A 24,613-nucleotide genomic window follows, 5' to 3' on the forward strand; every position below is an offset into this window, starting at 1 on the left:
AGCCCAAAATGGCCAATAAACAACTACCTTCTGGGCTGAAACCACTCCTCCAGGGACAGATAGGCTGCTCAAAGCTCCCCTCTCTCACAGGTGAGCAATGAAACGTCCTTCTATTCAAGTAAGGTATGGGCAACACAGAAACTTGAAACGCAACCTTGGATTGTCTAAACTATTGGTGTAAAGCTTGTAGTTTCAGTTGTGCTGGCTTGCATCTGTTTAGAGTGAAACAAGCTTTCTGTTTTAGATATAAAGGCTTCATCCATGCACGTCTAACACAAGCATAAAGACACGTTTAGATGCAGCTCCCAATCAACAAACTACATCATAGAAAAAGATCTTGGTCATCTACTTTTACAGTCTTTAGTTAGAACTGCTGTTCTCTGCACAATGGCACCAAGCAGTGATGTGTACAGATACTGATATCTTGTAGTGTAATTCCCCCTTGCATTGTCAGAGAGAGTCGTCTACAGAAATTGCAAGTTTCCCTTAAAATGTTCTTATTGTCTAGACAGATTTTTCTCTAACTAGTAGAACATCTAGTTTGCACATAGCCGAGTGTTACTCAAGTTCCTTGTGTTATTTACCTATTCAATATTTAAATTTCCCTTTACTCCCTGCTAGTAGATCAATAGCCATGGATATGCACTTTTTGACTCTTTCTGGCCAATCTGGTTGAAATGAGTATTCTGAGGCATTCTAGCTTTTGCCTCTTGTACACTGACAACCCAACCGATAACATTTGCAAGATGTGTAAATACACTTTTAACACTGGAGGCAAAACTGTCTCATAGAACCAAAACTAATCCTGTAGAGGTTTTTTGTGATATTTGCACCACACCTACTGCAAAGGGTAAAGAGCCTACATGTAAAACTACTTATGCTGAGGCACTTAGGGGTAACCTTCCTAAGACCTCCAGCACAATCAGAAAGGGTTCCTGAGCCATCACGCAAGCACTCTATTAAAGCACCACCCATAGTTATACATAGTAACACTATCCAGTGCCTCTACTGCTGAGCCCTTAAAACAGACCAGCACACAGGCAAATTTCCAGGTCATTGGTGATTCTTTAGTGAGGCACACCAATGTCCCCCTCACCAGACTGAGTAAGGTGAGTCTCTTCTAGCTAACTTTCCAGGACTAGGATCCGTCAAGTCATACAACCACTCAGATCATTGAACCACAAGTACCAGTATGACTCTGTCATAGTCTGTGTGGGGGTTAATGGCCTGAGACGTACCTCCCTTGACTGTATGAAGTGAGACATGATCGAGCTAGTTGATTGTGTATCAGGCATGTATGAGCCTAGCATTGAGCAGCATACTACTTTCTCAAAGGACGATGCCATGTTACCAACAGAAAATGATTGATTTTAACAAATGGTATAGCTTCTGGTGTCCATCCAAGGGGTTACAGTATTTGATTGCCTGAGAGGACATGGTTGACAGACCATGCTGCTTTCCCAGGGATGGTTTGCACTTATCCCCTCTAGACATTCAGATATTGGCGAAGACCTTTTCCAATGTCATAATGCCTTTTTTTAGGCAATGCTGAAGTGATAAACCTCCCAGCTTAACTGAGGTTAAGAAGGAATATCTGAAGGTGGTACTGCTCAGTGCTAGAAGTCTTAAGAGACTGCACTCCCTGCAAGCCTTCCTTTCCCTAGAGAGTGTAGACATCTGTGTAGTAGCAGAGACATGGTTTAAAGTCAGCAAGAGTACCCGGCAGTGCAAGGTTATAATGCCTTTCACACCTGTAAACCAGCTATTGCACAGGTGTAAACTAAAGGTCTGTCTATATTAAAAACAACCTCATAGCTAGACTAGTTAGTATATGACCCACTGGCAGTTGCACATGTGTAGCTCACCATAAACAAGGTCTCGTACCATATGCATGCAACCTATAGATCTCCCTCCACGTCCCAGGAAACCCATGCTGCCTATCTTAGTGTACTAGAGTCCCTCACCATTCAACTCAGTACGATCTTTGAGGGATCTCAACTACCCCTCTGTAGATTGGGAATCCTACACCAGTTCTGATGCACAAACCTAGCAATTCCTAAACTTTAAGACCAACATCTTGAAACAGTCAGCCTATTTCCCTACTAGGGGAACAAACATCCTTGACCTTGTACTCGTGAAGATGGAGTACAGTGTTCCTCACCTAATGTAATGACATTGCTTGTCATGTCTGACCATAAGCCAGTATTGCTTGAAGTAAAAATGAAATCTGGTGACCCAATAAAACCAAAGCTAACCTCTAAGTGACACCTTAGCTAAATTCCTAGCACCCCAAAACCCAGTGAACACCATAGCATATGCTGAGCTATTTACAAAATCTCTGTACAGCAAGATTTTCATAGTTGTATAAAGTGAGCTGTGCCCACTCATATTAAAAATAAGACAAACTCAAAAGACAGACACCTTGGAATCACAGTTTCAATTGGTTAAACAATAAAAGAAAAAAATCTTGGCCAAGTGTTGGAGGAACAAGCCCAACATACTAAAAGCCCCACCTCGACCAATTTAAACAGGCAGCTAAGAGGGTTAATTAATACTTCAAAGGCTAAAGTTGAAGAAGAAAAAAAACAGCTTCTCAGGCAAAGGACAACCACAAAGCTTTATATAGCTATGTCTGTAATATCAAGAGAAAAATGTAACTGTGCACTGAACGTGTTATAAATGGCATCACCCACACTGAACTGGATGCCATTGCCAACCTTTTGGCTAACCGGTTCAGCTCAAATTGCTGCCCCCCCCCCCAGATAGTCCAAAGAAAATGCTGCATACCACAATCCCCACCACCACCACCACCACCACCACCACCACCACCATTACTGGGAAACAGGTCATCAGTACACTTTCCAGGGCCAAAAACACTGTATTGATGGATCCCAATAACATCTCAGGATGCTTACTAAATAGCATGAAACATGACCTCTTTGGTTTACTTAAATCACTTTTTATCTGGAGCCTACAGTCAGGTTTTGTGCCCAAGGAGTAGAAGATGGCTACAGTCATTTCCCTGCGCAAAAGAGGTTCAACCACCACTCCAAGTAGTACAGGCCCATAAGTTTGACCATTCTGATAGGTAAGGCCATGGAGAGAATCACCATGAACATGATAAACTAGGTCATGGGTAACCTGCGAATGCTGGACCCATCAGAGTTTGGCTTTGTTAAAAGGAGGCCATGCCTGTTGAATCTGATGGACTTCTTTGAAAGGATTACCAAAGCAATGGATGAGGGCAAGACTGTGCACATAGCTTACCTCGACCTTGCCAAGGCCTTTTATACAGCAACCCACTCAAGCTTTCTAGACAAGCTCATTAAATTAGGAATAAACCCTTTTTATTACCCACTGGATAGCCAGCTGGCTCACTGATAAGACCCAGGAGGTCAGAATAGGTGAAGTCACCTCCACCAAGAGTTCAGTCGCTAGCAGAGTCTCCCAGGGCTCGGTACTGGGCTTACTTGTTCCTTTTTATCATCTGTTTCTGTGAAATTGAAGAAGCGCTGAAGGTTTATGGCCAGCTAAGTTTGCAGATGGTTGCAAGCTGGGGGTTATGGACTCCCTGCAGATGCTAGCATTATTTAAGAATGCCCCCCTCTGACTAGCAAATTATACCAAAGCCATTACCTTAAACTCCTTGCTGGGAAATGCATAGTTGCACCCTTTGGGAAGTAAATATCCTCGCTAATTACCATGTTGGTAATATGCCCCTAAGAGTCAGCCCAGTGGTCAGGGATCTGGGTACGCCTTACCTTTAATTACCAGATGGCCACAATGGTGAGGAAATCATTTATGTGGTACAGTTTAAGGGCTTGGCATCTAGGTCCAAAGAGGCCATTATCTCAATGTGTAGTCTTCCTTATCAGACCACTCAAAGGGTACAGTGCTCCCTTCAGTATATACCTGACTAGGTATATGCAGCAACTAGCCCGATCTCAGAGGTTCCTTACAAAAAGAATGCAAGACATAACAAACTTACTTTATGCAGAGCATCTTCAATCCCCTTCCCTGTTCTTGGTCTCCTGTAGTTTGCTTATGGGCTATCTATGCCTGGCTTACAGGGCATCGTCAGACCTCAAACTTATGAATCTCCTGCTTATTTGTAAGTCAGTAACAGAAATACAAGGTCTAGGGGCATGAATTTGCTCCATGACGTGCTGGAGAGACAGATTTATGGTTGAGACTACCTCTGCTTTGGAAAGGGTTCCTGTCCGTGTGAAGCGTAGTTCCATCCATTACCGATTTAAGTGCAGCCTGCACCAGTCGATGGGAAATAGAAAATTTACACCAGGCCTGGCACCCCCAATGAATAGAGGTAGCTTATAAATGCAGAACGTAATTTTTATTTCTGGAAAACTTTATTAGATGTCCGGATTTTTAAATTCCTCTCTGTTAACTTGAAACTGTTGAAGGGCTTTGTGCCTATACGTGATGTTTCAGTCAGCTCTGCTTGAGCTGACTAATGGTTTGGTGATGTGGAATTTGCCTTGAAAGCCTGGAAGCTGGCTGGCTGGCTGCTGAAGTGACTTCTTCCCATCCCTCACAGCCCAAATTCTCCAGTGTCCAGCTACGAATTAAACTCTGGTCATCTGGGTCATAATCAGGGCTTTGTCCCTCTCTTTGATTGAGTTGGAAAGTAAGGACGTTTATTTGTAGAAAAGTGCATTACTTCGGGTTCATTTCACCTGCTCAGAAGGTTAGAAATATTTTTCTTTATTGCAGTCTCCACTCCTCATGTAATGTACAGCAGTATAGCACTATATGTACTATATGTGTATATAGGTATACTATCAAAATATCGACGTTCACATACATGAATGGTCGATATTCCGAAAGTCTTCCTGCATGAATACTAATGAGTGAAAATGTTGACGCAGTTGATTAACATCAACAGATTCGACATTTATATCGAAATTGGAACGTGATGGCAGTGTAGGTTCTAACGTATGTTAAACACCTACACTGTCATTCATGTTTTAGCAGGGGGGCAAGCCTGGGGGGGGGGGCTGTGCCCCCACACACACCCTGCAAATCAAATTAAATATTCTAACTCCCAAGATCACACTACAGTGAAGAAAGGGATACATTTCCCAAGCCACACTGTACCGGGACACTACTCCTAACATCGAGTTCATATCAACGAATGCAAACATTCGGCAACACGGAAAGTCGACTAACGTTTGACTTTCACATTTGCTGAACTAACGTTCAACAGTTTGATAGTAAACTGTGTGTGTGTATATATATATATATATATATATATATATATAGGTGTATATATATATATATATATATATATATATATATATATATATATAGGTGTATATATATATATATATATATATATATATATATATATATATATATATATATAGATAGATATAACAAATGTATGTGTACCTATGCATGTTTGTGTAAACGTGTCTGTCTATAGCTATGTGTATATAAATAGATATTAGATGTATAGAGATAGATGTAGATACATGTATACATACGCGCGCGCACACACACACACGTTCAAAAGCTGAGAGGTGTGGTTGGGTGCATCTACAGTCTGTAACATGTTATGTCATCACTGTAGTAGGAAAAAAGAATTTGTATGAATGTATCAGCCCTGCTATAATAGTGTTTGTAGATCATATTGCACTTCACTTGTTCTTGTGTTCCTTACAGAATTTTGTGGGGTTTTTTTTACCTGTGTTTCTCCCACTTTTAAATTAGAGCCTTGTACACAGTAGCCACAAAAAATGTGTACATTTTAAATATCATGTTGAATATCTAGATCTGTGATGAGAGAAGTCCAGTCTTGTCAACCATTAGGACTGAAATTGCAGGCTTTTATTGGGCTCAGAATCCAAAACTTTCCCAGACTGTCAGCCCCTCCCCTTTACCCATGATTGTCTGCCTGCTTGTTTCCTCTCTCTATTTCTTTTGCAATTTTTATGCTCATGTAAGAGTTTGAGTTAATAAATAAATTTTAAAAGCTTTGTCATCTTCCTACATTACTTCTGCTCTTGATAGTTGCACCTTTTTTTTAGTAAAGAGCAAAAATATATTTTTTTTCACATATTGAGATATTTTTGATTCAGCTATTGCATCCTTTGTCAGTTATCCCCTTTTAGTAGTTTATTTTTTTAGCCTTTTTTGACTGTTTCTGAACTTTTTGTTGGTAAATTTTTTCTTCAGCAAAATGGAAAGTGAGACTTTAAACTTTTTTTTTTTTTTTTTTTTTAATTAAAGTCTGGTCACAGAAATCCTCCTGAGGGATAGACTTGTTCTTTGTTGTGTTTGCCTTGCATGGAGCACTTGAATAAAAAAACGAGACATCTTTGAAGGTTTTAATTTTCAAGTGATATGGGACCATAAAACAAATTCATTTTAAGAGGTTTAAAAAGCATTTTGTGTTTCCATCCCTGACTTGAGTCCAAATTTGGGCACTGTCTAATTGTCAACCTCATTTGGCCAGTAGGCCAAGCTTGTTTGTCTCTACTCTTCCAAGGCCAAACGGTGATAAGGAACAATGATAGGGAGAATGAGGTGGGATGGTAAGCATAAGTTTTGGTAAGGACGTTACCCTGGTCAGCAAAACAGTGTGGGTTGAAGATTTCTCCCACATCTAATACTGTAACTCATTGACGTTTTTCATTAACTATTGCAGTTGTTGAAAGTTCTTTCACAAGGTTGACCAAGCAGGATTCCGCCATCCTCATTTGATGCTACTGAAGTTACTGTTTACCAGCCTTACTGTTATCTACCAGTTCATTAAAATCTTTCCATACTCTGATTCTTGATATTAACTGCAAGATGTCGAAAGCATCTGTAAAGCTGCAGCAGAAAATGTTCTCCTCCTATCTCTGAGGGTGCTACAGTGACTATAAGGCTGTTCTTCCCTGCTCACTTTCACGTTTTTCATCTTGGCTGTTTTCACTGGCTACTATCTCCAGAACAGTCCCAATGAGGCTGGTCCCTACACTAGAGATATTGATGTTGGGTGATTGTGGATTGTGGTTTTGTTGTTTCTCTGGGTTCTTATCTCTTAGGCTTGATCCTTTAAATATGATGATGGTGTGGCTGTTATTGCCCTTAATGCTTTCTATGTCGAAGTCCTTAAAGGCTATGGAAAGTGGCCACTGTGGCTTGACTTCAGCAGCGACTCTGTTGGGGCTGTTGCATACCTCAGCTGGTTCAATTTTCAAGATAGCCTCAAGTTTCATGACATCAGGCTCTGGTTTGATTGGTCTTTTGGCCCATCATAAAGAGCTGAGCCATTGGAATCAGGCTTGTTGCTGAATTTTTCTCAGCACCAACTTAGATGGTCTTGGTCATTCAGTCTTGGCACCCTTCTCCCTGAACTTTGCTTTATCAGTTTTGTCATTGAGATTGCAGCCTGTACTGCATATGCCTCTGTGCCTATACCAGCATCCATATCAGGCTTGAACCACAGACACTTTCCTACATTCTTGACAGCAGGACAATGTGTGTCTAAAAGATGCTTGGGAGTATTACCACTTGTCTGGAACACTTATGGCTTCTTCCCAGACCCTTCCCTCTTGAGGAAAGGCAGGAAGCATAGGTGCAAGAGGAGGCACCTGCACTTCAGTTGTAATCCTCACAGCCTTGATGCAGTCAGTGACACACGTGTTGGATGTTTTTCGTGTTTCACTATTGCAGTCATCACACTTGGGTTATCCTGCCAGGGGTAGCCCTCAGTCGGCCCGAATACCAGAGGCTTAGTATTTCTGCGTTGGTTACTGTCGCTCCAGGACTGACGTCAGGTCGTCAGTGGTATAAAAACAGGCAGCCGATGCCATTACATCAGTCTGTCTTGCTGAGGAACCCAAAGCAGAAGCAGTTTGCACGAGTGCCGGTTGGCCGCTACCGGAGTTTTCGTTTCTGAAATTGAAGTTGAAGTCTAAGGAAAGCAAATACCACACCGAGATTTCCATTCTTACTGAGTCACCTTTTAGGCCCAGACCACAACATTCCTCTCTGTCTGTTTTGTGCTTTGTTCAACTCCAGAACTATAAGTCGTCGTGGCCTTATCATAGCTAAATACTTTCGCTCTCGATCTCCATATTCTGAAATGGCATCGGTAAGCCATCTGACTACCGATGATCTGAAAAAAATGTAAGGATAAAAGACAGAGCCAGGCCACACAGGTCCAAAACTGCCAACGACGCTTCCGTTAAGTCAGTCGCCAGTTCGCTGGTACTCAGTATGGTGCTTTTGCAGCCCCTGATGCCCGCTTCTATGGATTCGCAGGCCGCTACCGAAACCTGTTCGGAGTCTGGTATGCTGCAAGACTCTTTGACTATGGAACCTGCAGATGTCTCTACCTTAGATTGGTCCGGAGCCGCTGTGCAGGCACAGGCTTCTGAGGAAATTCTTCACACTACCGATATTCAACACAAACCAACTTCTTTTGTGTCTTTAGTTCTTTCTAAGACTACAGAGTTTCTAAGACCCAGGGTACGAACTACGCCTAAAAAAAAACGATGACCCAAGCTCAAGCACCTGCTTCCATGCCTCAATCTCGAATGCTTAAAATGTTGGAAGACCTTATCATGCTGATTAGGGGAAGCCAGCCTACCCCTTCTAAAAGAGAGACTTGTCCCCAGCAGCTTTATTTGACCAAGAGTCCGACTTTGAGGTTTCTGATTATGAAGACATGCTCTTATCTGCTTATGAGGATTCAGATGCAGAGGAATCCATTCCTTCTGCCTCTCCTCCAGAGGATTTTTCTTTTGGTGAAACCCTACATACCTTGAGAGCATTTCCATTGGGGAACGCCAGGATTATCCTCCGTCCAAAAAGAGACTCTGGGAACTTTTAGATTTACCACAGCACAGACTCTTAGAGCCGTGGTGGTGCAGTGGTTAACGTTGTCACCTCACAGCAAGAGGTTCTCCCGTTCGATTCTCTGCTGGAGCTCCTTCTGTGTGGAGTCTGCATGTCCTCCCCACGGTCGAGTGACGTTTAAAGACATGCAGGTAGGTGCGTATGTGAATGAGTGTGCCTTCTTTGAAGGTTGGGCATCGGGCTGGCAACTCGGCACCATAAAAATTCAGTGCCAATCATTAGCGGACCGGAGTTCCGCTGTGGTGACCCCTAACCAAGAAAAGCCGAAAGACATTAGTTACCACAGCACAGACCCTTAGCTATTCTTCCTGTTCTGGATGTTGGGGATGATGTTTTCATGGAATCCAGTTTAACTCCTGATACTCTACCTCCTGCTCCCAGGAAACCTGACAGGTACTACAGAGTCCCTGACTCACACAAATTCCTTTTCAAAAATCCTGCTGCTGACCCAGAGGTCATCTCCCAAGGACGTAAAGGAATAAAAGCAACCACAGCTAAGAATCCTACCCCTTCGGACAGGGATTCACGGGCTTTTGACAGATGGGGTAAAAAAGTATGCACCTCTGCAACTCTTGCCGTTAGAGCATTAAATTGTCAGTTACACATGCTGAAATACCAGCAACATACTATGGAACTTATTAAACAAAAATTATCTGCCTTTCCAGTTTGTGCAGAAAATAAAGAATTACAGGAGCGTATGCATTCTGCAAGCCACGTTACTAAGCATACCCTTCAATGTGGATTTGACGCCCTAGAAGCATCCCTGCAGGGCAGCAGTCACATGTTCTGTACTTAGAAGACATGCTTGGTTTAAGGAACAGACCTTGCCAGACCATGTCAAATCAAAATTATTGGATGCACCACTGAACAAAGAATCTGTTTGACACCAAGACAGAAGAGGTTTTAATAAAGATGGAAGAAAAAGCTAAATCTATGCAAACAGACTTTTTGCAAGTCCAGCCACTCGAGATTCAGTAGGCATTGCCCTTCAAAACACTGGTCCTTTCCAGCCGCCTCTACGCCAGATAAGACAAGACCTAGGGGAAGTAGGCCCAGGGAATGCAGAGATCTAAGCAATGGAGTACCTCCACTTCTAAAACAGGGAGTGCTAAGCCACCCCCTTATGGAAAGAATTCACAATGACTTTTCAAGTACACCTCTTACTGCCCACCTGCTTGTGCCCCTAGGAGAAAAACTTCCCTCTCATGCAACGAACTGGGCCTCCATCACCAATGATTGATGGGTCCTCAACATAGTGTCCCAGGGGTACAAATTTTATTTCCGCACACTGCCAAACCCCAAAAGGGTGCCCGGATCTTCCTCCAAACCAGTGGGCATGCACAAAACCAAGTTCATTCCCTGCTTTCCATGAGGGCAATTCAGCCTGTTCCTGCAGACCAGATAGGCCAAGGTTTCTATTCCAGACTTTTCCTTGTACCCAGAAAAAGAGGGCACCTGGCACCCAATCCTACATCTATCCATTCTAAACACCTTCCTGGTGGTACCAAAATTCAAAATGCTCACCCTCCAGCAGCTTCTTCCTATGCTATCCAAAGATGCCTGGTTAGCCACTTGGAGGCCTATCTGCACTTCCCAATCAGGGACTCTTGAAGAAAATATGTACGTTTCAGGGCAGGATCTATGCTTCATCAGATGTTCAACGTGCATACAGCTGTAGTCATAACAGACGGGTTCTCCTGCCGTCAGGCGGGTCCTCGGTCGGCCGAATTCCAAAGTCTAGGTCCGGCGTCGGTTGTTGTCGCTTCTTCCCTGACGTCAAGTGCGACAGGGGTATAAAAGAACCAGCCGAACGCCATTTTCTTCAATCTTTCTTGCCGCGCGGTGCCCGAAGCAGAAGCAGTTCGCAAGTGCCGGTCGGCCAGCTCCTGAGATTACGAAACATTTGGAAAAGCGAAGTCTTCTTAAAAGCTAAGTACCCCGTTGGGGAAACTTTTCTTGTCTCAGACCGATGTCAGACAAAGTTGATAATTGTATTTCTTGTGGGAAGCAAATACCGCATAAGGATTTCCATTCCCTCTGTATACCTTGGCCCAGACCACGACGTCTCGGTCTGTCACTGTTGTGCTACATTCAACAAACGCACTATTAAGCATCGGGCGGAGTTCGCCCAGGATTTTTTTGGGAAAACATTTAACTATACCATGTCGTCGGATACTCTGACACCGGTTTTGTCTAAAAAACGCAGAGACAAGGACCGACACTCTAGGTCCGCGGCCTTTACCGACACCACGCCAAAGCCGACTACACGTGGTCCGGTTCTCAGTGAGGCGCCTACGCAGCCCCTGACTACCGACGACACATCTTTGGCGGTGTCTCCTGTACCCGAGGTCGCAGGCTCCTCGGCCCACACCCCGACTACAGATACCGAAGCCACTCTTGGCATTGAAACACAGAATGTGGACAGGTCCACCTCCACTCAAGGTGTCTTCAGACCTTCCTCTTCTTTCTCCATCAAGGCTTTCACCAAGTCTAAAGCAACCATGCACCCTAAGAGTCCAGTTACACAGGGCCCATCTCCAGGCCCCATGCCTAAGAGACAGATGCTTAAAATGGCTGAGGATTTAATTACTCTAATCAGAGGTTCTCAGCCAGCTCTGGACAAAAGGCCCAGAGTGGAGGAAGATTCCCCCTCCTCTGATCAGGGATCCATTATTTCAGACCACTCTGATGATCAGGAACAGGCTTACTCCCCTTTTGAAGACTCTGATGCAGAGGAGTCTATTCCTTCTGTATCCCCCCCTGAGGATTTCTGATTTGGGGAAACTTTGCATACCTTAAGGGAACACTTCCACTGGGAAGGCCAGGATTATTCAGATTCCAAGAAAAGGCTCAGGGAATTTCTTTTGTTACCCCAGCACAGGCCTCTGGCTATACCTCCGGTCTTGGACATCCTAGATTATGTTTACTCGGAGGCCTGCCTTAACCCGGACTCTCTACTTCCAGCTCCAGTTAAGCCTGACAGGTACTACAGGGTTCCTGACTCACACCAATTTCTTTACAAAAGCCATGCTGCTGACCTAGAAACCATCTCACAGGGACCCAAGGGAGTTAAGGCTTCCATTGCCAAAAATCCATTGCCTTCCGAGAGAGATTCCAGATCCTTAGAAAGGTGGGGAAAAAAGGTATATACCTCGGCTACCTTAACCATGAGGGCCTTAAACTGTCAGTTTCATATGCTAAAACCAACAGTTTCTGTTATCTCAATTGAAAAGTAAAATGTCACAACCTGAACAACCAGACTTGAAGGAGTTGCAGGATTTGATGCATAGTGCAGAACAAGTGGGTAAACATACCTTACAATGTGGTTTTGATGCTCTAGAGGCCTCATGTAGAGCTGCTGTTACAGGCTCAGTCATGCAGGCATGCTTGGCTCAAGGAACAAACCTTGCCTGATCATGTCAAAGCTAAATTACTAGACGCCCCCCTTCAAAAGGATGTACTATTTGGGGCAAATGCTGAGGAAGTATTACGAAAAATGGAGGAAAAAGCTAAATCAATGCAAACTGTGAAAGAATTTCTGCAGGTTCAACCACCACGTTTTAGTAGAAATTGGCCTTCCAAAAACTGGTCCTTTCCTGCCACGGACAGACCCCAAAGATGCAGATACAGGCGCCCGAGGGGCAGAGGACAACCACAAGGATCGTACAGAGGCAGACAATGGCAAGCTCCTACACAAAGAGGTGGTGAGGACAAGTCACAATCTTTCAGAAAGCAAACCCAATGACTTTCCCCTTTGCAGGCCAACCAGGTCTCAAATGGCAGCCCCCTTAGGAGGAAAGCTGGCACTATTCTCAAAAAATTGGCATGTTGTCACAAAGGACAAATGGATCCTGGACATTATAAACAGAGGCTACAAATTCCACTTTCATACCCTTCCAAAATGAGAGGCATGCCAAAACTGCCACACAATCAAAGGGCAGAGGCACAAAAGCAAATTTCAGATCTTATAAACATGAAAGCTATTCAAGAGGTACCTACACACGAACAAGGTCAAGGTTTTTATTCCAGGCTATTTCTGGTGCCAAGGAAGGGAAAAGATTGGAGACCTATTTTGGATCTTTCCATCCTAAACACATTCCTACTCGTACCAAAATTCAAGATGCTCACTCTACAGCAACTTCTTCCCATGCTGGGCAAGGAGTCTTGGCTGGTAACATTGGACCTCAAGGAGGCATACCTGCATGTCCCAATCAGACAAAATTGCAGAAGATACCTCAGATTTCTTGCAGGTTCAACCCATTATCAATTCTCTGCATTGCCCTTTGGCTTATCTACTGCGCCCAGAGTATTCACGAAATGCCTGGCATCAGTAATTGCCTACTGCAGACTTCAAGGGATACAAATATACCCTTATTTGGACGACTGCCTGATCCAAGCAGACAGCAAGCACATTCTTCTGAAACATCTGGCTTATGTAATAATGTTATTAAACTCCCTGGGATACACAGTCAACAAAGAGAAATCAAGGCTAATACCCTCTCGAAATATATTTTTCCTGGGTGCCAATTTGGACACAAACACCCAGATGGCCTACCTCACGCCAGAGAAGCAGGGGCAACTAATTCAATATTTCAAAACACTGGCAAATTGCACCAGGCTGACTGCAAGGAAAATCCTGCAGGCTCTGGGGTTCATGGCATCTTGCATCTTGCTAATCCCATGTGCAAAGCTGCATATGAGAAAACTACAATGGTACCTAAAAAACATATGGTCTCAACACAGCCACAGTTTGGAAACAATAATACCACTACTTCCATGTCTGCAAAAGGAATTTCTGTGGTGGGCTCAAGCATGTCAAGCATACATAGGTCTTCCATTCAGCAAGCCTCAAGCAAATCAAGTCATCACAACAGACGCCTCGGACTACGCCTGGGGGGGGCGCACATGACAGACCGGTGCATTCAGGGCAAATGGTCCCAAAAAGAAAAGCACCTTCACATCAATCAAAAAGAAATGCTAGCAGTAATAAATGCTATTATAGCTTTCAAGGACCTTCTACAACCAGGTCAACTATTGATAAGAACGGACAACACCAAAGTTATGTGGTACATAAACAAGCAGGGAGGAACACATTCCTATCCCCTATGCAGACTGGCCATATCACTTTGGAACATGGCCATGGACTTACAAATGGAACTACAAGCACAGTACTTGCCAGGCAAGGAAAACACGCTGGCAGACAACCTAAGCAGGAATATGACAGATCCACACGAATGGATGTTGCATCCAAAAGTTTTTACAGAAATAATCCAAGAATGGGGAAGGCCAGACATAGATCTCTTTGCCTCCCACAAAAATCATCAATTGACAAAATCCTGCTCGAGGACCTTCCACCCAAAGGCCTGGAGAGTGGACGCTCTCTCTTTCAGCTGGAACATCAATGACAGTTTATGCCTTCCCGCCTCTTCCTTTGCTGCCCAAAGTCCTATTGAAGACCAGAGCAGACAGACCAAAGATGATCCTCATTGCTCCGGACTGGTCAAGGCAACACTGGTACCCACTCCTGAGGAGCCTGACTCATTCCCCTCCATGGACTCTGCCTCTAATTCCTCTTCTGACTCAGCACAGTTTCAAAACTCTTCACAGTCGGCTAAAAACACTCAATCTAGCCGCATGGAAGATTCCTTAGCATCACAGCAGGCCCTACTCTCCAAGGAGGTGCAGGATGTCATTTTGGAGGCCAGAAGGCCATCAACTAGAAAAGCTTACTCCGCAAAATGGAAACATTTTAGTGTCTGGAATGAGAAAAAGGGCCAGAACCCTGGAAAACTGAATTTACCTCAAATACTACAATATTTGGCTGAACTACTAAGCAGTGGACTTTCGTTCTCCTCCAAAAAAATACATGCCTCAGCCATTTCTGCAGAATACAACACTGATCCTCCTTTATTCTCTCACCCTCTTTTAAGACAGTTCCTCAGAGGGGCTAAGAATTTAAGACCTCCAAGGAAACAACCAATACCTGCTTGGGATCTAAATTTCATTCTGGAAAAACTGACTTTGCCTCCTTTTGAGCCAGCTGCTTCATCAGATTTGCAATATTTGTCCTGGAAAACAGCTTTCCTTCTGGCTATCACTTCAGCTCGTAGAGTTTCAGAACTACAGGCCCTCATGGCTGTCCAGCCTTTTATCATCTTCCATCAGGACAGAGTTTCATTACGAACCAACCCGTCCTTTATGCCTAAAGTGGTATCCAGGGTAGCTTTAAATCAGGCCATACATTTACCTAGTTTTTATCCCAATCCTCAAAACAAAGGGGAGAGATTACTACATTCCTTGAACATCCACATGCAACTGCGTTATTATTTGGACAGAACAAAGCCTTTCAGAAAATCAGAACAGCTCTTTGTGGCCTATGCGGTAGGAGCTCCAGGAAAGCCAATTTCCAAGCAAACAATCTCAAAATGGATAGCCCACTGCATACGCTTTTGCTATTCCTTTCATGGCAAAACTGTTCCTACAGGCATTAGAACTCATTCCACCAGGGCCACAGCCACCTCTGCAGCCTTCCTCAGAGGAGTTCCTACCAAGGATATCTTGGAAGCAGCCACTTGGAGTTCTGTGCATACCTTCTCCAAACACTTCAACCTACCATTATACTCCAAATATAGAGCAGGTTTTGCCACTGCAGTCTTGCAGGCATTTTGGCTCCTCCTAGTTCCACCTAGTGCCTACCACCACTTTCTTAGCTTTGGGATTCTACCCATCTGTTATGACTGCAGCTGTATGCACGATGAACATAGTACAGTTATCTACCTACCATAAATGTAGATGTTCGAGTGCTAATACAGCTGCAGTCCAGGTTTCCCTCCCTCCTTCCCCTCTAAGGGTATTCTTTTATGGTGTATTTACTTGCAACTACTGTTTTTTGATTATATTGCATTGCATTACTTCATAATTTTATGTATTGCCTTCCTTCTGGGGGCACCTGACATCTGGGGCAAGAAAAACTGAAGAAAATGGCGTCGGCTGGTTCTTTTATACCCCTGACGCACTGACGTCAGGGAAGAAGCGACGACAACCGACGCCGGACCTAGACTTTGGAATTCGGCCGACCGAGGACCCGCCTGACGGCAGGAGAACCCATCTGTTATGACTGCAGCTGTATTAGCACTCGAACATCTACATATATGGTAGGTACAAAACTGTACTTTCTCTGTGCTTCCCTTTGGCTTATCCACTGCTCCCAGAGTTTTCACAAAATGCCTGGCTCCAGCCATTGCTTTTTGCAGACAGAAATATTCAAATTTACCCCTACTTGGGTGACTGCCTGATTCAGGCAGACGGTCAGGAAAAGCTGTTGCAGCACCTGACATTTGTAAAACACCTACTGACCTCATTGGGGTAAAGTATAAACGAAAAGAAATCCTAACTAGTCCCCAGTCAGAAAATTGTTTTCCTGGTAGCAAGCCTTGGACATAGCATTCCAGATGGTATTCTTTACTCCAGAAAACAAGCCTATCTGACAGGCTACTTTTCTCAACTGGCCACCAGAACCCAGTTATCCACAAGGAAAATCCTGCAAGCTCTAGGGTTCATGGCCTCCTGCATCCTACTAATTCCATATGCCAGACTGTTTATGATGAAACTTCAATGGTACTTAAAAAGCCTTTGGTGTCAGCATTCTCAGAACCTGGAAACTATTATACATATGTTACCTTTTCTAAGGAAAGATTTTCTTTGGTGGGCAGCAGCATGCAACCACAACAAGGGACTTTCCTTTTCACAACCCCACGCAGCCAAGACCCTAACCACAGACTCGTTAGACTATGCCTGGGGTGCACACCTGGTGCATTCAGGGCCATTGGAGCCCAAATCAAATTCATCTGCACATCAACCAAAAAGAGATGCTAGCTGTTCAGCATGCTCTGACAGCTTTCAGACCACTACTCTCTCCGGAGCCTCTACTAATCAAAACAGACAACAACACAGTGATGTGGTACATAAACAAGCAGGGAGGAACCCACTCTTACCCACTATGCAGGTTAGCCATGACCCTTTGGCACACGGCTTCAGCCATGCAGATCCACCTGCTAGCCAGGCAACCAAAACTCTCTGGCAGACACCTTAAGCAGAAATCTCGTAGACCCACATGAGTGGCAATTAAACCACAACACCTTCAGCCTTGTAACCCAGAAATGGGGTACCCCGAAGGTGGACCTATTTGCCTCCCACAACAACCACCAGCTCAGCAAATTCTGCACCAGGGACCCTCACAGCAACGCCTGGAAAGTGGATGCCATAACCTTCCAATGAGTAAACCTCTCTTTCTATTCATTTTCCTCTCTACCTCTTCTTACAAGGGTGTTACTCAAAATAAGGGAGGAAAAACCAAGGGCAATCCTGATTGCCCCAAACTGGCCACGCCAACACTGGTACCCACTGCTGCGCAGTCTGTCACCGCCTCCATGGCACCTCCCTCAGTTTCCAACTCTCCTGACCCGGCAGAAGGGAGAGTTCTTGCATCCACAATTGCACACCCTGAATCTGGCAGCCTGGCTTATTCCTTGACCTCTCCTCCAGTGGTCAGCCTAAGCAAGCAAGTCCTGGATGTTATACGTGAAGCCAGATGGCCCAGCACTAGAAAATGCTTTGCTGACAAGTGGAAAAGGTATTGCTCCTGGATCCAGGCTAAAGGAGCTGAATCAGCGCAGCCCTCCTTGCCTTTTATCCTGGATTACCTAGCGGACCTGCTTCACAGGGCCCTATCCTTCTCCTCTATTAAAATCCTTGCCTCTCATCTCTGCTCATTACAGCACAGAGCCACCTCTCTTTTCACGCACCCTCATCAAGCAGTTCCTTAGAGGAGCTAACAACTTAAGGACTTTAACTTCTTGTTGGAAAAGCTCACGCTACCCTTACCCCCCTTGAGCCTGCAGCTTCAGCAGAGTTAAAATTCCTCTCTTGGAAAATAGCCTTGCTTCTTGCCATCACTTCAGCTAGAAGAGTGTCTGAGCTACAAGCACTCATGGCTGTGGAACCCTTCATTTTTCATGGTGACAGCGTCTCTGTCAGGACTAACCCAACTTTCGTGCCTAAAGTCGTGTCCAGTGTGGCTCTCAACCAATCTATTCATTTGCCCACCTTTTTCCCTAAACCTCAAAATAAGGGGGAAAGGATTTTGCTCTCTTTAGATGTGCACAGACAGCTCAGATTCTACCTGGATAGGACTAAGCCCTTCAGGAAATCTGACCAGTTAGTAGTCAGCTTTGCAGCAGGGGCAGAGGGCAAGGCCATATCAAAACAAACCTTTTCCAAATGGATAGTACACTGTATCCATTTCTGTTACAAACACCACTGGAAACCACCCCCACAGGGGGTCAGAACACATTCCACTAGGGCCACTTCCACCTCTGCAGCTTTTCTCAAAGGGGTCCAGGGACATCCTGGAGGCTGCAACATGGGAGTTCTGTTTATACCTTCAGCAAGCATTACCACCTGCCTATCTTTTCCAAGTCTAGGGCAGGCTTTGCAACCGCAGTCCTGCAGGGCATACTAGTCAACCCCAACTCTTCTTGACTGCCTCCACCCGTTTCTTCAGCTTTGGGAATCAACCCAAGTGTGATGACTGCAACAGTGAAACACGAAGAACATAGCACAGTTGTGTACACTTACCATAAATGTAGATGTTCGAGTGTCTTCACTGTTGCAGTCCTGGTTTCCCACCCTCTATCCCCCTTCTCTCTATCTCTCTCCCCCTCTCTCTCTTCATCACTCCTTACTGTGCTATTTGGTATTTACTTTCTACTGGGGGGGTTTTATTCCACCATAACCTAGCTCCCTGTTTGGGGGCTCCTGACATTTGGGACAAGAAAAACTGATCTAATGGTGTCTGCTGCCTGTTTTTATACCACTGACGACCTTACGTCAGTCCTAGAGTGACAGCAACCGACGCAGAAATACTAAGCCCCTGGTATTCGGGCCGACTGAGTGCTACCCCTGGCAGGATAACCCAAGTGTGTTGACTGCAACAGTGAATACACTCTGAACATCTACATTTATGGTAAGTGTACACAACTGTACTTTCCTTGCCATCCCCCAGGGTCTGAGCATATCTTGAAAATGATGAAGTAGAAGTGTCGTCTCCCATACACTCCTCATGGCTTCTGTAGAAGGTCTGTCAAAGAATTTTGGTCCCTTTTCTTTACCCAAGTGCTTCCCCTGCCAGTGAAATAGTGACTGTATCAGGGATGCATGAACCCAGTTTTGTAGTACGTGCCGAGAAGCCCAGACCAGGTCTTCTAGTCTTAAGTGTTCAGGTTGCTTTGTGTAGACTCTGTGCCTGATTTAGTGTTACTGCAGATGTCCTATTTCCATGTTGCAATATTTTGCATATGGGTTTACCCTTCAGTCTCGCGTATGTGCGGCCAGTATCAAAAAGCTTTCAGTCCCACTGTGGTGCATCAGACGTGGGCGAGAGTTTGTGGGCCATAAAGGTGATGTGAGCATGCACCAGCCCTCAGAACTTTTCAACTGCCAGTCGTACGCCAGGTGTTCCTGTTACCACTGCCATCATATTCGTCGCTCAAATAAGTACCCAGTTGGGGACCTTTTCAGTCCTTCTAATTTCTTATTGTTTGTTAATGTCATCCAGAAAGGGTAAGTGTCAGCTTGTACACCGGATCCCTCGACAAGTGTCTTTTCTGTTAGGGGCAGGCCTTATGGTCATGAGATTTTCCCAATCTCCCAGGCGTTCGTACTGAAAACTTTGCATAGTCGTTTGCATGCGTTTAACCTATACCTCGATAATTGTGTGAAACTTCTCACGCTTAGGATGGAAGGCTCTTCCAACGTCCCCACAGAACTGCCAAAAAAGGCCAGGACCTTATGGCCTTCAACTATTGCCGAGTCTCTTCTGGCTGACTCCCAACCTGTGGCCGACATGGGTCTGGTTACAGGGCTGAGTTCCAGATCCGCCACTTCAGAGGTTGCGGGTACCTCTAAGAACACCGCACCATCCATAGGTGAGAGCATGTCCGAAAAGGCTATTCTGGCGCAGCAAGCCAATGCTGGGGGTACCTGCATTTCCTGGGGAGTCGTCCGAGCCCTTGCAGTTGCCATTTTCCAGTCAGACGTCTACTGCCTCCCTTAAAAGAAGGGAAAACAGAAAACACATTTCCCCTCAACAGAAACCATGCCTGATTGGCAGCCTTTCAGCCAGAGTGTCTTCAGTGCCTTCATGGCAGTGAGGCTTACACCGGCTATTACTGGCTCCACCTCTCCTCCTCTCCTGAGCCCTAGGCCTCTGCCTAAAAATCCTGCACCCAGGGAAGAGAAGATTCTTTCAGATTCCTTTGAGGAATCTCTTTCCTACAACTCCCAACTCTCTTCACCCTTGGGGTATGGATTCCCCGAGGAAGAGTCACTGGACTCTGACTCTCCAGTTGAAGATCTGACCTTCAGCGAGACGGTTAGCAGGATGAAGGAACACTTTAAGTGGGATTCCTCAGAAATGTCTGAAGCACAAAAGCGGTACTACAACCTCATTCATATGGAAACCCCTCGCCATCTGCTGTTCCTCCCATTCTGGCTGCCTTCCTAGATGCCTTTTCTTCTGCATCTCTGAACCCTGACTCACAGCCTCCTGCCCCACGTAGGCCTGACAGGCTTCACAAAGTTACCTGATACTGCTAAGCATCTGATAAAGTGCCCACCAGCTGACCCAGCCACAATATCTGTTGCCACTGACAAAGCCAATAAACTCTTGCCTACTATTACTATTCTCCCAGCTGACAAAGACAACAAGACAGTGGAAAGATTAGGCAAAAGGATTTATACTTCTGCTATCTTGGCTTTCAGAACCACAAACTGTCAGACCCACATGTCCAAGTACACCTCGTCTCTCTTGCTATCTGCCACTAAACATTTGGCAGATATTCCTGACTCCCCTGCCAAAGCATCACTGCCCTCTCCTAGCCCTCTCAGCCCAGGTCATCAGACACTCCAAGTGTAGCTATGATGCTGCTGAATCCTCTGCCAGGTTAGCAGCATCAGCATCTGCCTTACACAGATACTCCTGGCTTTGCCTACAACCCCTGTCAGATGACTGCAGAGCTAAGCTCACTGATGCTCCCCTGGACAATGCTGCTCTTTTTGGTTCTAAGGTTGCAGACCTCTTTAAATCTCTGCAACAGAAAGGAAAAGATATGCAGGACCTTAAACATTTACTGATCTCACCAATCCCCAAGTTTGACCGAAACTACCCTTCCAAAACTCATTTTATTAGGAAGCACTCCCGACCCTCTCCTCCTCCCGCAAGACCTCATAAATCCACCAGAAAACAACCTCCTCCGCTTAGAGCAATCCCTTCTTCTAGCCAGAGGACTCCCTTTCAAGACAGGGTAGGTAGCATCTGACAACTACCTGCCAGTCTTGCCCCCCCTTCTGTACGTCTGTCCACCTGCCTCTCTCACTGTCTCCCTCTTGATTATTTGAGCAGAACCAGCACAAACAACCACAAATGGATGCTGCACAGAGATGTATTCCTGGATCTGGTCCACAGGTGGGGTATATCTCAAATAGACCTGTTTGCCTCCACCATCAACAGGCAACTCCCTGGTTTTTGCACCAGGACACACGAACCACAGGCACTAGCAACAGATGCCTTCTCAGTTTCATGGAAGGGGAAATATCTATTTGCCCCCCCCCCCTTCCCACTCATTCAGAAGGTCCTGCAAAAAATTCAGCAGGACAACCTGAAAATCTTGTTGGTGATTCCCTGCTGGCCCATACAGCACTGGTTCCCCTTACTCCTACATTTGTCCAAGGGCAGTCACCACAAGTTACCCCCAGAGTGGACCTCCTCACACAGCACAAGGGGTCACTAATCCATCCACAGTGGCAGATGCTGCATCTTATGCTGTGGCTGATAGGCTTTTGATCCCATTTAGACATATTATAGTGAGGACGTGCTCAATGTCCTACAGGAGGCCCAGAAAGCAAATACTAGAAAATCATATCTCTCCAAGTGGAAACTATTCACTATTTGGTGTCATAAAAAGACAGCTGGATCTGCTCCTCAGCGAACCCCCTCTAGTGCTGTCTTGTTTGTGTGAGCTACTGCAGTCTAAGCTGGCTTATTCATCCATCAAAGCCCATCTGTCTGCTATTTCTGCTTGCCTGTCTTTGGATCCCCCATTAGCACCCAGACTGCCTTGCAAACTCGTCCTCAAAGGAGTACTGCACGTTAGTCCCCCCAGGAAACCCATCCCCCCTGCCTTGGGACCTCGACTACTTGCTAGAGAAGCTTACGTTACCCCCCTTTGAGCCAGCAAACAAAGCCTCATTAAAGCACTGTACTTGGAAAGCTGTTCTTTTAGTGGCCCTTACTTCAGCCAGGAGAGTGTCCGAACTCCAAGCCCTTCTAGCTATTCCTCCCTTTCTAGTTTTCCACAAGGGCAAGATTGCCGTTAGGATAAATCCGTCCTTCATGCCCAAGGTAGTCAGTAAACTGTCCCTTAATCAGGCCATGCAGTTACCTGTTTTTTTCCAAAACCAACAAGGAGACAGTGAGTGTGTTTCACTCCCCGGATGTTCACAGGCAAATCAAATTCTACCTGCACAACACCAAGTCTATCAGACAGACTGACCAACTCTTTTTGTATCCTTTCACCCCAGAGCTCTGGGAAAGGCAATGACCAAGCAGGCTATTTCTACTTGATCTCCAAAGCCATTACATTCTGCTACCTATTCCATGGTAAGTCCCTGCAGGGTACAGTTAAAGCTCCTTTCGCAAGAGCAATGGCATCTTCAGGAGCCTTCTTCAAGAGTTTGGATACCTCCTCTATCCTGGAAGCTGCTACTTGGTCCTCAGTCCATACCTTCACCAAGCACTACAAGCTTGACCTCCTCTCCAGATCCAGGACAAGGTTCACCAGGGCTATCCTTCACGGTTTCCTGGAGTTTGCCTCTAGACCACCACCCCAGCCTCTGAGCTTTGGCACTCGCCCATATGCAGAGTATTGCAACATGGGAATAAAAGGACATAGAAAAGTTATGTAAAGTCTTACCATAACCATAGGTGTCCTCTTCCATGTTGCAGTATTTCTTCCCACCCTCCTTCCTCTCTGGCTACTGTTCTAAGGGCTGGTGCATGCCGACATCACCTTTATGGCTCACAAACTCTTGTCCACATCTGACGCACCACAGAGGGACTGAAAGCCTTTGAATACTGGCCTACATACATGAGAATGAAGGGTAAACCCATATGCAGAATACTGCAGCATGGAAGAGGAGGACATCTATGGTTATGGTAAGATTTTACACAACTTTTTTTTCCCACTCCACAGGCCCTGCCTTTCAGCCATCTGATAATGAGTTCAGAGAAATTGACAGGTTTGGGAAACTGGTGTACTCCTCCAATTTTACCTTTATTTTGGTAAGTTACATGCAGCGTGTGTGCTTTAAGAGCCAGTGAATCAGTCCAGCCACCAGGATGTTGTCAGATAATGCTCTTGGTTGGCAATTGTATCCTCCATGTCAAATCTCCCCATGCAAGTGGCACAGAGTTCAGAAGATGGTGCAGTTGATGCAGCCATTGCCATGATACATATCCACCTTTGGCTACTCCATACAAACTTTGCAGAGGATTATGGCATTTCTTTTATACTTGTGACAGAGCCACCTTATTTGGACCAGTTGCCAAAGAAAAGCTGTGAAATATGGAGGATCAGAACAATTCTTACACATTTTAAGTTTGTTGTGGATTCAACAATGCCTTTTTCTCAAGGATGAGGAAGAGTCCATGCCAGTTATAGTACTTCCATGGCCAGCAGTGACAAGCGGGCAGAAATCTGTGAGGAACCAGTGTTCCTGTGCTGATTTCCAGAACAGATGTTGGCCCATTGACTGGAATAATCATCATTCCTTTAATTACTCAGAATTATTTAGGAATGTGGCATGCATATTTCATTATCAGCTTTAAGGTAAAAGTAGGCTGTAAACTGAAATGCAGGTTTTTCTGAATGTTAGTTGTCGGCCAGTAATTGTTGTACAGTGTCTGCAAATGTTTAGTGTAGACTTTGCAATCACCTGGTAGGTGGTCGGTTTATATTGTACTAACTGTAACAGTGCGCATTTCCATCTACACTGTATTGTAATTTAGTAAAAACATTATGGACTGATTGCAACAGTCAGAATTAGGTGGCAGTGCTAGGAAACCTATGTAGATGCATTTGGTTTGTAGTGACATTCTAATTATTGTAGCTTAATATTTGCACTGACATCACATAAAATATAGTTTATTGCAGATTGTATGTTTCCTTGTGCAGGTCGTGGGCCATCACGAAGATCTGAACAAGTTAAAGAAGGAGAAGAAGAGGAAGAAAACACTGTGCAAACAATGGACAAAGACAGTGGCCGAGACAAAGAGGGGATGTTGCTGCGCTGGGAGTGGGAAGATGAACATAGTTCTTGGAATATTTACTCCCCAGAGATAAGCAGGGACATTACTCTGGCATTCAGGTGACTGGTTTCTTTGTAGCTTGTTTTCATTAAATCTGTTTGGTGGTGGTAGGGGTAAGTACACCTTGATATTCCTTCTGTTGTAGCAATTTGAAAGCAGACTCTTTGGGTTTCCTTCCCAGACATATTTCTGGTGGTGTCAGTCTATTCATTTTTATGATATGAAATTAAAAGATTACATTTTATATATTGCAGATACAGAAGGTAAAAAAAGTGTTAAATCTTTTTTTGGCATGCAAGAAGAGATCACTGACCATGTATG

At 44.9% G+C, this 24,613-nt stretch overlaps 1 protein-coding gene across 1 annotated transcript in view; it reads left to right on the plus strand.

Annotated features, from left to right (window-relative positions):
* The window catches only part of LOC122790579, a 1,409,443-nt gene that overhangs the window by 253,323 nt on the left and 1,131,507 nt on the right, over positions 1-24,613 (plus strand). The window contains exon 3 of the mRNA XM_044058105.1: positions 24,159-24,351. Within this exon, the coding sequence (XP_043914040.1) occupies positions 24,159-24,351 (193 nt within the window). The remainder of the gene's footprint in view (positions 1-24,158; positions 24,352-24,613) is intronic.

This window comes from Protopterus annectens, chromosome 16.part0 (genome assembly GCF_019279795.1).
Source record: "Protopterus annectens isolate FY-2018-M chromosome 16.part0, PAN1.0, whole genome shotgun sequence".
Lineage (NCBI taxonomy): Eukaryota > Metazoa > Chordata > Ceratodontiformes > Protopteridae > Protopterus > Protopterus annectens.